This window comes from Oncorhynchus clarkii, unplaced genomic scaffold (genome assembly GCF_045791955.1).
Source record: "Oncorhynchus clarkii lewisi isolate Uvic-CL-2024 unplaced genomic scaffold, UVic_Ocla_1.0 unplaced_contig_9322_pilon_pilon, whole genome shotgun sequence".
NCBI classification, from domain to species: Eukaryota; Metazoa; Chordata; class Actinopteri; order Salmoniformes; family Salmonidae; genus Oncorhynchus; species Oncorhynchus clarkii.
This window is the reverse complement of record NW_027258554.1, coordinates 15,516-35,000: the sequence shown is the minus strand read 5'-3', so window position 1 is coordinate 35,000 and position 19,485 is coordinate 15,516. Positions and strand designations below refer to the sequence as shown.

Here is a 19,485-nt window from a genome sequence, read left to right as displayed (position 1 = left end):
ACCCTCACCAGGACCACCCTCATCAGACCACCCCCACCAGAACCACCCTCACCAGGACCACCCTCATCAGACCACCCCCACCAGAACCACCCTCACCAGGACCACCCTCACCAGGACCACATCCACCAGAACCACCCTCACCAGAACCACCTTATCAGGACCACCCCCACCAGGACCACCCTCACCAGACCACCCTCACCAGGCCCACATCCACCAGAACCACCCTCACCAGAACCACCTTATCAGGACCACCCTCACCAGAATCACCCCCACCAGGACCACCTTCACCAGGACCACCCTATCAGGACCACCCTATCAGGACCACCCTCACCAGGACCACCCTCATCAGACCACCCCCACCAGAACCACCCTCACCAGGACCACCCTCATCAGACCACCCCCACCAGAACCACCCTCACCAGGACCACCCTCACCAGGACCACATCCACCAGAACCACCCTCACCAGAACCACCTTATCAGGACCACCCCCACCAGGACCACCCTCACCAGACCACCCTCACCAGGCCCACATCCACCAGAACCACCCTCACCAGAACCACCTTATCAGGACCACCCTCACCAGGACCACCCTCACCAGAACCACATCCACCAGAACCAACCCCACCAGGACCACCCTCACCAGGACCACCCCCACCAGGACCACCCTCACCAGGACCACCCTCACCAGGACCACATCCACCAGAACCACCCCTAACAGGACCACCCTATCAGGACCACCCTCACCAGGACCACCCTCACCAGGACCACATCCACCAGGACCACCCCACCAGGACCACCCTCACCAGAACCACCCTCACCAGAACCACATCCACCAGAACCACCCCCACCAGGACCACCCTCACCAGGACCACCCTCACCAAGGCCACATCCACCAGAACCACCCTCAACAGAACCCCCTTATCAGGACCACCCCCACCAGGATCACATCCATCAGGACCACCCCCTTCAGGACCACCCTATCAGGACCACCCTATCAGGACCACCATATCAGTACCACCCTATCAGGACCACCCCCTTCAGGACCACCCTATCAGTACCATCCTATCAGGACCACCATATCAGGACCACCCTATCAGGACCACCCCCAGCAGGACCACCCCCACCAGGACCACCCCCTTCAGGACCACCCTATCAGGACCACCCCCACCAGTACCACCCTATCAGGACCACCCTATCAGGACCACCATATCAGTACCACCCTATCAGGACCACCCCCTTCAGGACCACCCTATCAGTACCACCCTATCAGGACCACCATATCAGGACCACCCTATCAGGACCCCCCCCAGCAGGACCACCCCCTTCAGGACCACCCCCATCAGGACCACCCTATCAGGACCACCCCCACCAGTACCACCCTATCAGGACCACCCTATCAGGACCACCCCCACCAGGACCACCCCCTTCAGGACCACCCTATCAGGACCACCCCCACCAGTACCACCCAATCAGGACCACCCTATCAGGACCACCCTATCAGGACCACCCCCACCAGTACCACCCTATCAGGACCACCCAATCAGGACCACCCCCCCCAGTACCACCCTATCAGGACCACCCTATCAGGACCACCCTATCAGGACCACCATATCAGGACCACCCTATCAGGACCACCCTATCAGTACCACCCTATTAGGACCACCCAATCAGGACCACCCTATCAGTACCACCCATTTAGGACCACCCTATCAGGACCACCCTATCAGTACCACCCTATCAGGACCACCCTATCAGGACCACCCTATCAGGACCACCCTCATCAGACCACCCCCACCAGAACCACCCTCACCAGGACCACCCTCATCAGACCACCCCCACCAGAACCACCCTCACCAGGACCACCCTCACCAGGACCACATCCACCAGAACCACCCTCACCAGAACCACCTTATCAGGACCACCCCCACCAGGACCACCCTCACCAGACCACCCTCACCAGGCCCACATCCACCAGAACCACCCTCACCAGAACCACCTTATCAGGACCACCCTCACCAGAATCACCCCCACCAGGACCACCTTCACCAGGACCACCCTATCAGGACCACCCTATCAGGACCACCCTCACCAGGACCACCCTCATCAGACCACCCCCACCAGAACCACCCTCACCAGGACCACCCTCATCAGACCACCCCCACCAGAACCACCCTCACCAGGACCACCCTCACCAGGACCACATCCACCAGAACCACCCTCACCAGAACCACCTTATCAGGACCACCCCCACCAGGACCACCCTCACCAGACCACCCTCACCAGGCCCACATCCACCAGAACCACCCACACCAGAACCACCTAATCAGGACCACCCTCACCAGGACCACCCTCACCAGAACCACATCCACCAGAACCACCCCCACCAGGACCACCCTCACCAGGACCACCCCCACCAGGACCACCCTCACCAGGACCACCCTCACCAGGACCACATCCACCAGAACCACCCCTAACAGGACCACCCTATCAGGACCACCCTCACCAGGACCACCCTCACCAGGACCACATCCACCAGGACCACCCCACCAGGACCACCCTCACCAGGACCACCCTCACCAGAACCACATCCACCAGAACCACCCCCACCAGGACCACCCTCACCAGGACCACCCTCACCAAGGCCACATCCACCAGAACCACCCTCAACAGAACCCCCTTATCAGGACCACCCCCACCAGGATCACATCCATCAGGACCACCCCCTTCAGGACCACCCTATCAGGACCACCCTATCAGGACCACCATATCAGTACCACCCTATCAGGACCACCCCCTTCAGGACCACCCTATCAGTACCATCCTATCAGGACCACCATATCAGGACCACCCTATCAGGACCCCCCCCAGCAGGACCACCCCCACCAGGACCACCCCCTTCAGGACCACCCTATCAGGACCACCCCCACCAGTACCACCCTATCAGGACCACCCTATCAGGACCACCATATCAGTACCACCCTATCAGGACCACCCCCTTCAGGACCACCCTATCAGTACCACCCTATCAGGACCACCATATCAGGACCACCCTATCAGGACCCCCCCCAGCAGGACCACCCCCTTCAGGACCACCCCCATCAGGACCACCCTATCAGGACCACCCCCACCAGTACCACCCAATCAGGACCACCCTATCAGGACCACCCCCACCAGGACCACCCCCTTCAGGACCACCCTATCAGGACCACCCCCACCAGTACCACCCAATCAGGACCACCCTATCAGGACCACCCTATCAGGACCACCCCCACCAGTACCACCCTATCAGGACCACCCTATCAGGACCACCCCCACCAGTACCACCCTATCAGGACCACCCTATCAGGACCACCCTATCAGGACCACCATATCAGGACCACCCTATCAGGACCACCCTATCAGTACCACCCTATTAGGACCACCCAATCAGGACCACCCTATCAGTACCACCCATTTAGGACCACCCTATCAGGACCACCCTATCAGTACCACCCTATCAGGACCACCCTATCAGGACCACCCTATCAGGACCACCCTATCAGGACCACCCCCAGCAGGACCATGTCCCATGATGCCAAATCAGAGCCTGTCTCTGAGGCTTTATCAGAGTGGTTCCATGTTATCAACAGTAGCAGCAACCCTTCTATTCTTCTATAGTCATCATTTAGATCAGAGGCCTCATGTTCAGGAAAACAGTCAGGAAAAAAATTATCACAGAATCAATGAAGGATTTGAATTTGACTTCATCCTCAAGGTCTTGATACTCATTGTAACAGATTGTAAAGACTGTACTCCTGTTGTTGGTGGAGGACAGAGTTGAAGAGACTCCACTCCTGAGAGAGCCTCTGGCTAACAAACACCTGTACACTACACCTGTATACTACACCTGTACACTACACCTGTATACTACACCTGTACACTACACCTGTATACTACACCTGTAAACTACACCTGTACACTACACCTGTATACTACACCTGTACACTACACCTGTATACTACACCTGTATACTACACCTGTACACTACACCTGTACACTACACCTGTATACTACACCTGTAAACTACACATGTACACTACACCTGTACACTACACCTGTACACTACACCTGTGCACTACACCTGTATACTACACCTGTACACTACACCTGTATACTACACCTGTACACTACACCTGTATACTACACCTGTACACTACACCTGTACACTACACCTGTATACTACACCTGTACACTACACCTGTACACTACACCTGTACACTACACCTGTATACTACACCTGTACACTACACCTGTATACTACACCTGTACACTACACCTGTACACTACACCTGTACACTACACCTGTACACTACACCTGTATACTACACCTGTACACTACACCTGTATACTACACCTGTACACTACACCTGTATACTACACCTGTACACTACACCTGTACACTACACCTGTATACTACACCTGTACACTACACCTGTATACTACACCTGTACACTACACCTGTACACTACACCTGTACACTACACCTGTATACTACACCTGTACACTACACCTGTATACTACACCTGTACACTACACCTGTACACTACACCTGTATACTACACCTGTACACTACACCTGTACACTACACCTGTATACTACACATGTACACTACACCTGTACACTACACCTGTATACTACACCTGTAAACTACACATGTATACTACACCAGTACACTACACCTGTATACTACACCTGTACACTACACCTGTACACTACACCTGTATACTACACCTGTATACTACACCAGTACACTACACCTGTACACTACACCTGTACACTATACCTGTACACTACACCTGTATACTACACCTGTACACTACACCTGTATACTACACCTGTACACTACACCTGTACACTACAGCTGTATACTACACCTGTACACTACACCTGTATACTAGACCTGTACTCTACACCTGTCTGTCCCCATTGGCTGGTGAAGCATTGAGTTGAAGACTCCAGAGCCGCTGGTGAACAAACACCTGAGCTTTGCTGCACGTCATACACCTGTCTGTCCCCATGGGGTTCACATCCTCTGGGAGATTCCCCCTCTTCCCCTGTTGTCCACAGTCCCTCAGGCTTCAGATCATGTGTATAAATCAAACTCTTCTCCCATTCAGATAGATCCTGGATGATATAATTTCACACTTGGAGGATATAGATCAACTCTGAAGGACATCACCTTCTCTTCGGTAAGTTGTCTGCAGATTCCTCTTGATCAAATCCCTGATACAAAATCATGTGTTAATGGTGCTACTGGGTTTTGTATGGAAGGTGTGTGGAATCAACGCACACAACGAATTGAGTGTAAACGATGGATGGCGTTTAATAATCGATACAGGCCGGTAAACCGAAGGTTATTTTACTGAACGCATCGGAAAGACAATAATAACAGGCAGCTCTGAAAGCTACAGCAGTAGAGGGTTCAGACGGTTTGATATGAATGTATTGATCAACTAGAAATGGATCAATAGAAGTATCTTACTGTAATTCCAGTTGAGATGATGATGTCAGAGTCAGATATGTACGGTGAGAGTAAAGAAGATATCTTACTGTAATTCCAGTTGAGATGATGATGTCAGAGTCAGATATGTACGGTGAGAGTAAAGAAGATATCTTACTGTAATTCCAGTTGAGATGATGATGTCAGAGTCAGATATGTACGGTGAGAGTAAAGAAGATATCTTACTGTAATTCCAGTTGAGATGATGATGTCAGAGTCAGATATGTACGGTGAGAGTAAAGAAGATATCTTACTGTAATTCCAGTTGAGATGATGATGTCAGAGTCAGATATGTACGGTGAGAGTAGAGTGGATATATCTCACTGAATGCTCTACACCTTGATGGGGTATGTTCATTTAGATGCTGCAGCGGACGTTAAAGGGCTGTATTCAATCCGTATCGCAGACGTTCAGCTTTACAGCTTGATCGACATGTAAGGGCGATGTTCTGGTGGGTCCTGTTAGCCGGGACTGCATTCACAGTAAACGCTGCAATAGAAATGTAAAAGGTGATCTGAAATGTTTCAGTCAAACAGAATGAAGAGAGTCCTAAAGATGCATTCACAGTAAACGCTGCAATAGAATTGTAAAGGTGATCTGAAATGTTTCAGTCAAACAGAATGGAGAGAGCCCTAAAGATGCATTCACAGTAAACGCTGCAATATAATTGTGAAGGTGATCTGAAATGTTTCAGTCAAACAGAATGGAGAGAGCCCTAAAGATGCATTCACAGTAAACGCTGCAATATAATTGTAAAGGTGATCTGAAATGTTTCAGTCAAACAGAATGAAGAGAGCCCTAAAGATACAATCAGCAGTTAAAAACATCAACAAAGAGTTGTTTTTGGTAAAAAGCTGAGGGGTTGTGGGGGCTAGAGACACACTGCTATGGAAGCAAGGACTAAACATCCATGATATGAACATTTGATCGTTTTAAAACCAGGTTTTGAGTTTGTTTACATTCACTTTGTCTACAAAACATTGGAGTAAAACAAGATCATGTTTGGGGTTTCTGATGGGGTGTTGAACTAAGCTGATGAGGCATTAAATAAGTTATATTCTTCAAGAATATATGGGTATCTATTATTAATTTAGTCCCCCCAAAAAATGGATGTAGCAACAGCTGATTGCCCCTTAAAGAATAGATGGTAAATCATCTACTCTTTTATTTCCCGTAAGTCAGGAGAAAGTTACTGCGGTATATTATAATTTAATACATTCTATTTGTCTCATGTAAAATTAGATTTAATTTTTTTTTCTAAATGACGTTTCAATTCAACAGAACCAGTTATTACACACGACTTTTAATTCTGTGATATTTAGTCGCTGCTTCCCGAACCAAACCGTTCTATCTGTCAGTCGTACTGTTAACCGGTTGTTATGACTGGCGGATGAAAAAAGCCTGGCTTCTCTAGGGAGTCGGTGTGACAAACAGCCTCTCCTCTCCGTGTGTTCATCTGACTGAGTGGTCCCACTGGAGAGGTTCTGCCCTGGGGGGGGGGGGGGGGGGGGGGGGGGGACAGAGAGAGGGGGGGTACATACGTCTTCAGGTCTCAGGTGAGGTAATTCACAACACATCTCATGTGGTTCGCTGAAACATCTCTGTATACAGAGTAGGGGCCTATAAGGGACTGAGACAGGGATAGGGAGCCACTTCAGTGACAGAATTTAATCATTTTGAATTTGGGTTAAGGTATTGAATTGAATGTAATATTTGTTTATGTTTGAAGGGCAATATCACTCAAACAATCTATTTTTGTAACGGTTTTCTTGAGGTGAAGGAGAGGCGGACCAAAACGCAGCGTGGTGGTTATTCATGGTTCTTTAATACATGAATAAACTAACAAAACAAGAAATGTGAAAAAACCTAAAACAGTCCTATCTGGTGCAAACACGGAGACAGGAACAATCACCCACCAACACACAGTGAAACCCAGGCTACCTAAGTATGATTCTCAATCAGAGACAACTAATGACACCTGGTTCTGATTGAGAACCATACTAGGCCGAAACATAGAAATCCCCCAAAACCTAGAAAAACAAACATAGACTGCCCACCCCAACTCACGCCCTGACCATACTAAATAGATACAAAACAAAGGAAATAAAGGTCAGAACGTGACAGTTTTGTTCTCATTAGTCCACTGTTGATACAGTCCCAAAATGATTTGCATGTCAGCAATTTTTGTTGTTGTTGTTGAGTGGAATTTGCATAATTATAACACGTTTCTTCTTAAAAGTCCAGTATCTTGACGTGAAACATTTAGGGACTGTATCAACAATGGACTGACTGATCAACGTTTCATATATTCAACTTCTCAGATGCATTCTGATTCAGTTTTCAAATTCAGTTCTCTAAATTCAGATTCAAAACCAGAGACAACATCCTGGTACTTTGCCAGCCAGGAAAGGTAGAGGAGAACAGATAGAATCAAACACTGTGTTTAACAGAATATTCTGGTGGTTTCTGAAGACATGTGGCATTTTAAATGTATTTTCTTCCAATGATTTTGAATCTAGCATTTCAACCGTTTTGGCTATTAGCTAATATGACCCCATTCCTGAAAGCTAAGAATCTCTGGAACATGGATATAACCCAGGTGGTTTTATAAACGTTGTTGGAGACTTGAAGACTTGTGTTAGCTTCCTGAACTAATCCCTATGGGCTTTATCTAACACAGTCTTGTGACATGCAGGAGACCTGGTTCGAACCCAGTCAGTCACAAGAACAAGATGAAATAGGCAGTGGAAAGGCCTTAGAAGGGCTATGACAGGACAGTTCAACTATATTGTTATGGGGGTTAAATTCTGTGTGATCTCTACATGATCTCAGTGTGATCTCTGTGTGATCTCCATGTGATCTCTATGTGATCTCTATGTGATCTCTATGTGATCTCTATGTGATCACTATGTGATCTCTTTGTGATCTCTGTGTGATCTCCGTGTGATCTCCGTGTGATCTCCGTGTGATCTCTATGTGATCTCCGCGTGATCTCCGTGTGATCTCCATGTGATCTCTATGTGATCTCTATGTGATCTCTATGTGATCTCCACGTGATCTCCACGTGATCTCCACGTGATCTCCATAGAGGGGAACACATCCATGGTCCATAAAGTCTTGGCTTTCAGGAATGGGGTTATATTAGCCAATAGCCAAACTGGTTTCAATGCTACATTCAAATTCAAAATGCCAACATTTTCTGTTGACCACAGTGTTTGATTCTATCTGTTCTCCTCCCCACGCTTCCTGGTTGGCAAAGTACCAGGATGTTGTATCTGGTTTTGAACCTGAATTTAAAGAACTGAATTTGAAAACTGAATCAGAATTCATCTGAGAAGTTGAATATGTGAAACGCTGATCCACTTGAAATGAAGGTTTGCAATGTTGATACATGAACAAGGAATGCAACATCTACTATACTGAAACTGAATTTATAATTATTGAACTTGAATATTCAAATACATAGAATTTTAAAACTGAATGCAATATTAATTCAATTCGGGTTTTAAACATTAAACATGTTTGATGATAATCATTTGATGAATTCAATGATTCAATTTGTACATTACAAATTCTAAAAGATGAAATTAAAGTTCAACATCTTAATACAAATTCAAAATTGTGGAATTCAAATACAATTTCTGTTGGCACTGAAATGGCTCCATTCAGGGAGCAAAGCACAGGTGTTACGCCCATTGAATATAAAGGGGGCTCATGCCGTTTGTTGGATAGAAATTTACCCATCACTTTATTCAACAGAGAAGTGAACAGATATTACATTTGGCTGTAAGTGCCTCCTTGAAACAAATTAGATGCATAATGCTTCTGCCTGGGAGACGAAAGGGGAAGGAGAAGCTGAGCTGTGAGGCCTACAGCAGGTTGTCAAAGATGAATAGCCTGGTACTGTTAATATAGACTTTACAGCAGGTTGTCAAAGATGAAGAGCCTGGTACTGTTTATATGGACTTTACAGGAGGTTGTCAAAGATGAAGAGCCTGGTACTGTTAATGTGGACTTTACAGGAGGTTGTCAAAGATGAAGAGCCTGGTACTGTTTATATGGACTTTACAGGAGGTTGTCAAAGATGAAGAGCCTGGTACTGTTTATATGGACTTTGCAGCAGGTTGTCAGAGATGAAGAGCCTGGTACTGTTTATATGGACTTTACAGCAGGTTGTCAAAGATGAAGAGCCTGGTACTGTTTATATGGACTTTACAGCAGGTTGTCAGAGATGAAGAGCCTGGTACTGTTAATGTGGACTTTACAGCAGGTTGTCAAAGATGAAGAGCCTGGTACTGTTTATATGGACTTTACAGGAGGTTGTCAAAGATGAAGAGCCTGGTACTGTTAATGTGGACTTTACAGGAGGTTGTCAAAGATGAAGAGCCTGGTACTGTTTATATGGACTTTACAGGAGGTTGTCAAAGATGAAGAGCCTGGTACTGTTTATATGGACTTTACAGGAGGTTGTCAAAGATGAAGAGCCTGGTACTGTTTATATGGACTTTACAGGAGGTTGTCAAAGATGAAGAGCCTGGTACTGTTTATATGGACTTTACAGGAGGTTGTCAAAGATGAAGAGCCTGGTACTGTTAATGTGGACTTTACGGGAGGTTGTCAAAGATGAAGAGCCTGGTACTGTTTATATGGACTTTACAGGAGGTTGTCAAAGATGAAGAGCCTGGTACTGTTTATATGGACTTTACAGCAGGTTGTCAAATATGAAAAGCCTGGTACTGTTTATATGGACTTTACAGCAGGTTGTCAAATATGAAAAGCCTGGTACTGTTTATATGGACTTTACAGCAGGTTGTCAAATATGAAAAGCCTGGTACTGTTTATATGGACTTTACAGCAAAATATACATCAAAGATATGTGTGTAGTAGATGGCTAAGATACTGTAGCATCGACCTGTTGGAGCAGCATCAATACTGCCTTTCCCAGACCTGTTAGAGTAGCATCAATACTGCCTTCCCCAGACCTGTTGGAGTAGCATCAATACTGCCTTCCCCAGACCTGTTGGAGTAGCATCAATACTGCCTTCCCCAGACCTGTTGGAGTAGCATCAATACTGCCTTCCCCAGACCTGTTGGAGCAGCATCGCTACTGCCTTCCCCAGACCTGTTGGAGTAGCATCGCTACTGCCTTCCCCAGACCTGTTGGAGCAGCATCAATACGGCCTTCCCCAGACCTGTTGGAGCAGCATCAATACTGCCTTCCCCAGACCTGTTGGAGTAGCATCGCTACTGCCTTCCCCAGACCTGTTGGAGCAGCATCAATACGGCCTTCCCCAGACCTGTTGGAGACCTGCAAGTCCTTTTATCCAGGTGCAATAGGGGCGGTCCTCGTCTCCCAGTGGTCCTCAGGCGAGGGTGTATTCCCTGTGCACACAGCTTAACTCTCCAGAGAACGTCCATTCTGGGTAAAGAGAAACCTTCCCTATAGTCCCTAATTGAGCCAGAATAACAGAACAGTTCCCTGTACACACAGTTTACACATCGTTTCAGCTCTCTAAAGTGTTCTAGCGTGTCATTGGAGACTGTCAGTTCCACTGAGGGCTCCTTGGTAGAGCCAGAATAACAGAACAATAGCCTGCAGGGAGGCCTGTGTGCTGTTTATCAGCTGTCTGTGTGACTGAAGAGGATCGTGACACAGAGGTCCACACGTACTGCAGCTCAGCTGAGACTCTTTGGCTTCGTTACGAGAACACTCGCTGGGAAGGAACTTTCCATTAAAGGGTCAGACCGCAGTTGAAACAATAACATAGTGGTACCCAGCCACTTGGCCATTTGGTTAACAGGCGAGGGATGGGGTTTGAGAAATATAGCCACTCTCAAATTCACAGACAGAGCTATGGGTACAAGGACTGACCATCCATGATATCTAGATTATAGTTGTAACCGTGTTTTGAGGCTGTACAGTGTTTTGTTTACATTTACTTTGTTTACAAACATTGTATTAAAAACAGGTTATATTTTGGGTTCTGATGGGGAATGACAGCTGAACTAAGCTCATGAGGAATTTATACATTTTATTCTGCAAGAATCAACGGCTAAATATCATTCATTTAACAGCTCATAAAAAGGGAGGGATCAACTCCGGGTTGGTCCTTTAAAGGTCCAATGCAGCCCTTTTTATCTCAATATCAAATCCTTTCTGAGTAACAATTAACTACCTTACTGTGATAGTTTTACATTAATATTGGTCATACATTTACAACATTTGCTTTTTAGCAACAACAACAAAAAAAACAGCAACTAATAGAAAATAACACTAATACATCTTTTCACACTTTTACAGTGTTAGTTTCATCGGCTGGTGTACAATATGATACAAAAAACACAGGAAAAGCTGAATTTTGACTGCTCTGGGCCTTTAAAGCATGGAATAAGGCGCCACACCATGATGTTAAAGGGGACTATATATACAGATATATTTGACATGAAAACATTGGCAAATGGAAGCATACTTAGTGATGCTTAATTCATTAGTTGTGGGCCAGTTCCCCACTATAAGGTTAAACTAGGACTTTGGAGATGAACATATATATGAATATATAATCATCTAAATGAGATTTTACTACGGACATTTGCTGGATAATTTATGCATGACATTGATTATTCATTCAGTAATAATGTATTATGTATATACTAGATCAATTCATAAATACATTCATTAAGAAATGTCTGTTTATCTTTAAATCGATTTTTTCCCCCAACTTTTATTCATCTTTTTATTTTATCTCCATCAGTCTTGTTTAATCTGACCTCTGACCTCTGCGGTGTGTAAAGTAAACCATGGAGGATCCTCTCACTCTATATTCATCACTCAACACCACCAGCCTCCCCACTGCTCTCCACCCCACGAACAACAGTGCTGTTACGGACCTTGTGACCAACGCTACGGTCAAACCCTTCAGTGTGTTTCATGGGTGCGAGGAGAATGTGTCAGGGATCCTCTTCGACCTGTCTGTTCAGACCTTCAACGTGTTCCTGGGACTCCCCGCTAACATCTTAGGTAGGTAGCCCAGAGGTTACAGAGGTAAGAGCAGTCCACCAGTAGCCGTAAGGTTGCTGATTCCAATCCCAGGAACTATCTTGTACCATTGTGTCTTTCCAGGGTATTGACCCTTGACCCTATACTCCTTCCAGTGTGTTTATATTTACATAATTCCAGGGTATTGACCCCTGACCCTATACTCCTTCCAGTGTGTTTATATTTACATAATTCCAGAGTATTGACCCCTGACCCTATACTCCTTCCAGTGTGTTTATATTTACATAATTCCAGGGTATTGACCCCTGACCCCTGACCCTATACTCCTTCCAGTGTGTTTATATTTACATAATTCCAGGGTATTGACCCCTGACCCTATACTCCTTCCAGTGTGTTTATATTTACATAACTCCAGAGTATTGAGCCCTGACCCTATACTCCTTCCAGTGTGTTTATATTTACATAACTCCAGGGTATTGACCCCTGACCCTATACTCCTTCCACTGTGTTTATATTTACATATCTCCAGGGTATTGACCCCTGACCCTATACTCCTTCCACTGTGTTTATATTTACATAACTCCAGGGTATTGACCCCTGACCCTATACTCCTTCCACTGTGTTTATATTTACATATCTCCAGGGTATTGACCCCTGACCCTATACTCCTCCCAGTGTGTTTATATTTACATAACTCCAGGGTATTGACCCCTGACCCTACACTCCTTCCAGTGTGTTTATATTTACATAACTCCAGGGTATTGACCCCTGACCCTATACTCCTTCCAGTGTGTTTATATTTACATAACTCCAGGGTATTGACCCCTGACCCTACACTCCTTCCAGTGTGTTTATATTTACATAACTCCAGGGTATTGACCCCTGACCCTACACTCCTTCCAGTGTGTTTATATTTACATAAGTCCAGGGTATTGACCCCTGCTGACCCTATACTCCTTCCAGTATGTTTATATTTACATATCTCCAGGGTATTGACCCCTGACCCTATACTCCTTCCAGTGTGTTTATATTTACATAACTCCAGGGTATTGACCCCTGACCCTATACTCCTTCCACTGTGTTTATATTTACATAACTCCAGGGTATTGACCCCTGACCCTATACTCCTTCCACTGTGTTTATATTTACATATCTCCAGGGTATTGACCCCTGACCCTATACTCCTCCCAGTGTGTTTATATTTACATAACTCCAGGGTATTGACCCCTGACCCTACACTCCTTCCAGTGTGTTTATATTTACATAACTCCAGGGTATTGACCCCTGACCCTATACTCCTTCCAGTGTGTTTATATTTACATAACTCCAGGGTATTGACCCCTGACCCTACACTCCTTCCAGTGTGTTTATATTTACATAACTCCAGGGTATTGACCCCTGACCCTACACTCCTTCCAGTGTGTTTATATTTACATAAGTCCAGGGTATTGACCCCTGCTGACCCTATACTCCTTCCAGTATGTTTATATTTACATATCTCCAGGGTATTGACCCCTGACCCTATACTCCTTCCAGTGTGTTTATATTTACATAACTCCAGGGTATTGACCCCTGACCCTACACTCCTTCCAGCAGAGAAAAACATAATAATTTCTGTCTCTGACGGACTATGAAACTAGCTAATAACATTGTTGTCTTGCCTTGTGGTAGTCATGGTGATTCTGGTCCGTAACCGTAAGGAGCCGTCCTCCTCAGACATCTTCCTGGGCTGTCTGGCCTTCATGGACGCTTACTTTGGCATCATGGTCCCCTTCAGCTATCTGAACATCTACTACTGGCACAGCAAGGATGTCTGGTCCGCTCTCATGTTCTCCTTCGGCGTCAAGGTACAGGGCTATAGGATATAGGAGAATTTAGTGATTCTGCATTCTGGAATTTCAGCGTCTGAAATTGTACCCTGTTACATAGCATACTACTTTTGACCAGAACCCTATGGACACCCTTATGGACACCCCTATAGACACCCCAATGGACACCCATATGGACACCCCTATAAACACCCCTATGGACACCCCTATAGACACCCCTATGGAAACCCCTATGGACACCCCTATAGACACCCCTATGGAAACCCCTATGGACACCCCTATAGACACCCCTATGGAAACCCCTATGGAAACCCTTATAGACACCCCTATGGACACCCCTATAAACACCCCTATGGACACCCCTATAGACACCCCTATGGAAACCCCTATGAACACCCCTATAAACACCCCTATGGACACCCCTATAGACACCCCTATGGAAACCCCTATGGACACCCCTATAAACACCCCTATGGACACCCCTATAGACACCCCTATAGACACCCCTATGGAAACCCCTATGAACACCCCTATGGACACCCATATGGACACCCCTATAGACACCCTTATGGGCACCCCTATGGACACCCCTATAGACACCCCCATGGAAACCCCTATTGACATCCTTATAGACACCCCTATAGACACCCCTATAGACACCCTTATAGACACCCCTATGGACACCCTTATAGACACCCCCATTAACATCCTTATAGACACCCCTATGGACACCCCTATGGACACCCTTATGGACACCCCCATGGACACCCCTATGGACACCCCCATGGACACCCTTATGGACACCCCCATTGACATCCTTATAGACACTCCTATGGACACCCTTATGGACACCCCTATAGACACCCCTATGGACACCCTTATAGACACCCCTATGGACACCCCTATGGACACCCTTATGGACACCCCCATGGACACCAATATGGACACCCCTATGGACACCCTTATGGACACCCCCATGGACACCAATATGGGCCCTGGTCAAAAGAAGTACACTATGTAGGGAACATATGTTGTAGAGGTTACATCCAAAACGACACTCAATTCCCTACATAGTGCTCGTTGGGCTCTGGTCAAATGTAGTGCACTATATAGGGAATAGGGGGCCACTATCTTGTACGTAACATCTCATCTGTGACATTTGACAATAAGCAAACTTGTTTTTCTCCACCTCCTCCTCCTCCTCTTCTTCCTCCTCCTCCTCCTCCACCTCCTTGTCCTCCTTCCTATTCTCCTCCTCCTCCACCTCCTTCTCCTCCTTCCTATTCTCCTCCTCCTCCACCTCCTCCTCCTCCTCTTCTTCCTCCTCCTCCTCCTCCACCTCCTTGTCCTCCTTCCTATTCTCCTCCTCCACCTCCTTGTCCTCCTTCCTATTCTCCTCCTCCACCTCCTCCACCTCCTCCTTCCTATTCTCCTCCTCCTCCTCCTCCTCCTTCCTATTCTCCTCCTCCTCCACCTCCTTCTCTTCCTTCCTATTCTCCTCCTCCTCCTCCTTCTCCTCCTCCTTCTTATTCTCCTCCTCCACCTCCTTGTCCTCCTTCCTATTCTCCTCCTCCACCTCCTCCTCCTCCTCCTTCCTATTCTCCTCCTCCTCCACCTCCTTCTCTTCCTTCCTATTCTCCTCCTCCACCTCATTGTCCTCCTTCCTATTCTCCTCCTCCTCCACCTCCTTCTCCTCCTTCCTATTCTCCTCCTCCTCTTCCTCCTCCTCCACCTCATTCTCCTCCTTCCTATTCTCCTCCTCCTCCTTCTCATCCTTCCTATTCTCCTCCTCCTCATTCTCCTCCTTCCTATTCTCCTCCACCTCCTCCTTCTCCTCCTTCCTATTCTCCTCCTCCACCTCATTCTCCTCCTTCCTATTCTCCTCCTCCTCCTCCTTCTCCTCCTTCCTATTCTCCTCCTCCTCCTCCTTCTCCTCCTTCCTATTCTCCTCCTCCTCCTCCTCCTCCTCCTCCTTCCTATTCTCCTCCTCCTCCTCCTTCTCCTCCTTCCTATTCTCCTCCTCCTCCACCTCCTTCTCCTCCTTCCTATTCTCCTCCTCCTCCTCCTTCTCCTCCTTCCTATTCTCCTCCTCCTCCACCTCCTTCTTCTCCTTCGTATTCTCCCCTTCCTCTTCCTCCACCTCCTCCTCCTCCTTCCTATTCTCCTCCTCCTCCTCTTCTTCCTCCTCCTCCTTCTCCTCCTTCCTATTCTCCTCCTCCTCCACCTCCTTCTCCTCCTTCCTATTCTCCTTCTCCTCCTTCCTATTCTCCTTCTCCCCCTCCCCCTCCTCTCCCTCCTCCTCCTTTTTCTCCACTTTCTTCTCGTCCAGGACACCAGCGGTCCTCTGTTCCTGTCCTGTATCTGTTTGGATCGGTTCGTGGCGGTCCTCTTCCCTCTATCCTACGGCCAGCTGAAGGACACCAAGTACAGGGTGTCTCTCTCGGCGGTGGTCCTGGGGCTCACCTTCACCTACGCCTCCGCCAAGACCATCGGGGGCCTGCACAACTTCGAGAAGGTCAATCCATAGATCAATCAATCACTCAATCAATAGATCAATCAATCAATCCCACTTTATTGTATAGCACATATTGGACAAAAGTAGCAATACAATGCACTCCACAGTATAACATAATAAATAAATAACGTAAATCAATTAATTAAAAACAACTAAAACAAAAAGTTAAAGGTAAAAACACAAAATAAAAATAAGTCCAAAAAGGTGCATTTACATATTTCTTTGATAAATCTTCTGCTACCTTCAGGTCTTCACAGGGACGATCCTGGCAACGTTTGGCTGGATGGTGTTGTGTAACGGGGCCATCCTGGTGGCCCTGAAGAGGTCCAGTGGCTTTGGGAAGGACGACATGCACCCCATGAAGAAGAAAGCCTTCAAGATGGTGATGTCGGTCCTGTCCATCATCGTGTTCAACTACTTGCCTCCGGTGGCTCTGTTCCCTTTTGAGGTGATGACCTGGGTGGGGGTATTGTCCATCGAAATAGAATAGATAGAATCACAGACCCATTGACTTGACTCCTATTGACTCATTGACTTGACTCACATTGACTCCCATTGAATCACAGACCCATTGACTTGACTCTCATTGACTCATTGACCCATTGACTTGACTCCCATTGACTCATTGACCCATTGATTTGACTCCCATTGACTCATTGACCCATTGTTTGACCCCCATTGACTCATTGACTCATTGACTTGACTCCCATTGACTCATTGACCCATTGATTTGACTCCCATTGACTCATTGACCCATTGACTTGAATGAGGACTCCCGTTCTAGTGATTCTATTTCTTGTCCTTAATGATGTTGCCTGATGTATAAAGACACATTCCTAGATGGCTTGTCTACAGGTCTGAACAGTTCCAGTAACTTTCCCCCCAAATCCCACGTTTGCTAGAAATCCTGGTTGGAAGATTCCCAGAATAGGAAGGGAATTAACAGGAAACCCAGAATACTCGCAACAAGGATTTCTGGAAAACCTGGGAATGTTGGGAAAGTCACCAGAACGTTGCAACCCTACAGTAGCACTGTCCTCTGTGATGTTGCCAGATGAACAAAGATACACTCCTGTTATATTTGTTGCACGGCAGTTGAGTGTTCTGATGTCCCCTTCAAGGACCACTACCCTCCGGACACGTTCCGCTGCCTGGTGCAGCCGGTGGGGTACGCCTTCGTTAACATCAGCAGTAGTATCCAGCCCATCATCTACCTCTCTAGACTGGAGAAGATCCCTTTCCTCCCTGAGGCCTGGAACAAGTGGGGCTCCTCCCCCTCCAAGGTGAAGGACAAGGAGGTGAAGGTGGAGACCATTTCGCTGCCTGAATGATGAACGGGCATCAACGTTTCTCAAAACACAGTTGTTATAAATGTATCAACATGACAATGGAATAAAATGAATGGTCAGGAAACAATGGATGACAGTAATTTGCTTACATTCCACATAGCTAATATATATCCTGTATATGGTATAGGTTAAGGAGCAACAACAAAAATCTTCATATGTCCTTCAAATCTCTCTCTCACTTCCTGGAACGATTATGTTAGGACTGAGACGACATCATGTGTACAACATGAGAACTACATGTCACACCTGTCAAATACTCATCATTTGGAGAGAAATAAATACGTAATAAAGCTCTTATAAACAGTTGTTTTCCCAGTCTTTTGTTTTCCAGTTTTCTTAGAAATGTATAATGATGATATGTTATGGAGAGGAGAACCAGATCATTAGTCTGTTATGATGGAGAGGAGAACCAGATGATGTCTAGTCTGTTATGATGGAGAGGCGAACCAGATTATGTCTATCGTTAGTCTGTTATGATGGAGAGGAGAACCAGATGATGTCTAGTCTGTTATGATGGAGAGGAGAACCAGATCATTAGTCTGTTATGATGGAGAGGAGAACCAGATCATTAGTCTGTTATGATGGAGAGGAGAACCAGATCATTAGTCTGTTATGATGGAGAGGAGAACCAGATCATTAGTCTGTTATGATGGAGAGGAGAACCAGATCATTAGTCTGTTATGATGGAGAGGAGAACCAGATCATTAGTCTGTTATGATGGAGAGGAGAACCAGATGATGTTTAGTCTGTTATGATGGAGAGGAGAACCAGATCATTAGTCTGTTATGATGGAGAGGAGAACCAGATCATTAGTCTGTTATGATGGAGAGGAGAACCAGATGATGTTTAGTCTGTTATGATGGAGAGGAGAACCAGATCATTAGTCTGTTATGATGGAGAGGAGAACCAGATCATTAGTCTGTTATGATGGAGAGGAGAACCAGATCATTAGTCTGGTATGATGGAGAGGAGAACCAGATCATTAGTCTGTTATGATGGAGAGGAGAACCAGATGATGTCTAGTCTGTTATGATGGAGAGGAGAACCAGATCATTAGTCTGTTATGATGGAGAGGAGAACCAGATCATTAGTCTGTTATGATGGAGAGGAGAACCAGATGATGTCTAGTCTGTTATGATGGAGAGGAGAACCAGATTATGTCTAGTCTGTTATGATGGAGAGGAGAACCAGATGATGTCTATCGTTAGTCTGTTATGATGGAGAGGAGAACCAGATGATGTCTAGTCTGTTATGA

General features: G+C 46.5%; 1 protein-coding gene across 1 annotated transcript; it reads left to right on the top strand.

Moving 5' to 3' along the window:
* The first annotated feature begins 12,338 nt into the window (after positions 1-12,338).
* Positions 12,339-18,212, top strand: LOC139397343 (somatostatin receptor type 2-like). The gene is made up of 5 exons (XM_071144098.1): positions 12,339-12,558; positions 14,209-14,384; positions 16,696-16,881; positions 17,129-17,329; positions 18,003-18,212. The coding sequence occupies exons 1-5, from the start codon at positions 12,339-12,341 to the stop codon at positions 18,210-18,212; spliced, it is 993 nt and encodes a 330-aa protein (XP_071000199.1).
* Positions 18,213-19,485: the final 1,273 nt, after the last annotated feature.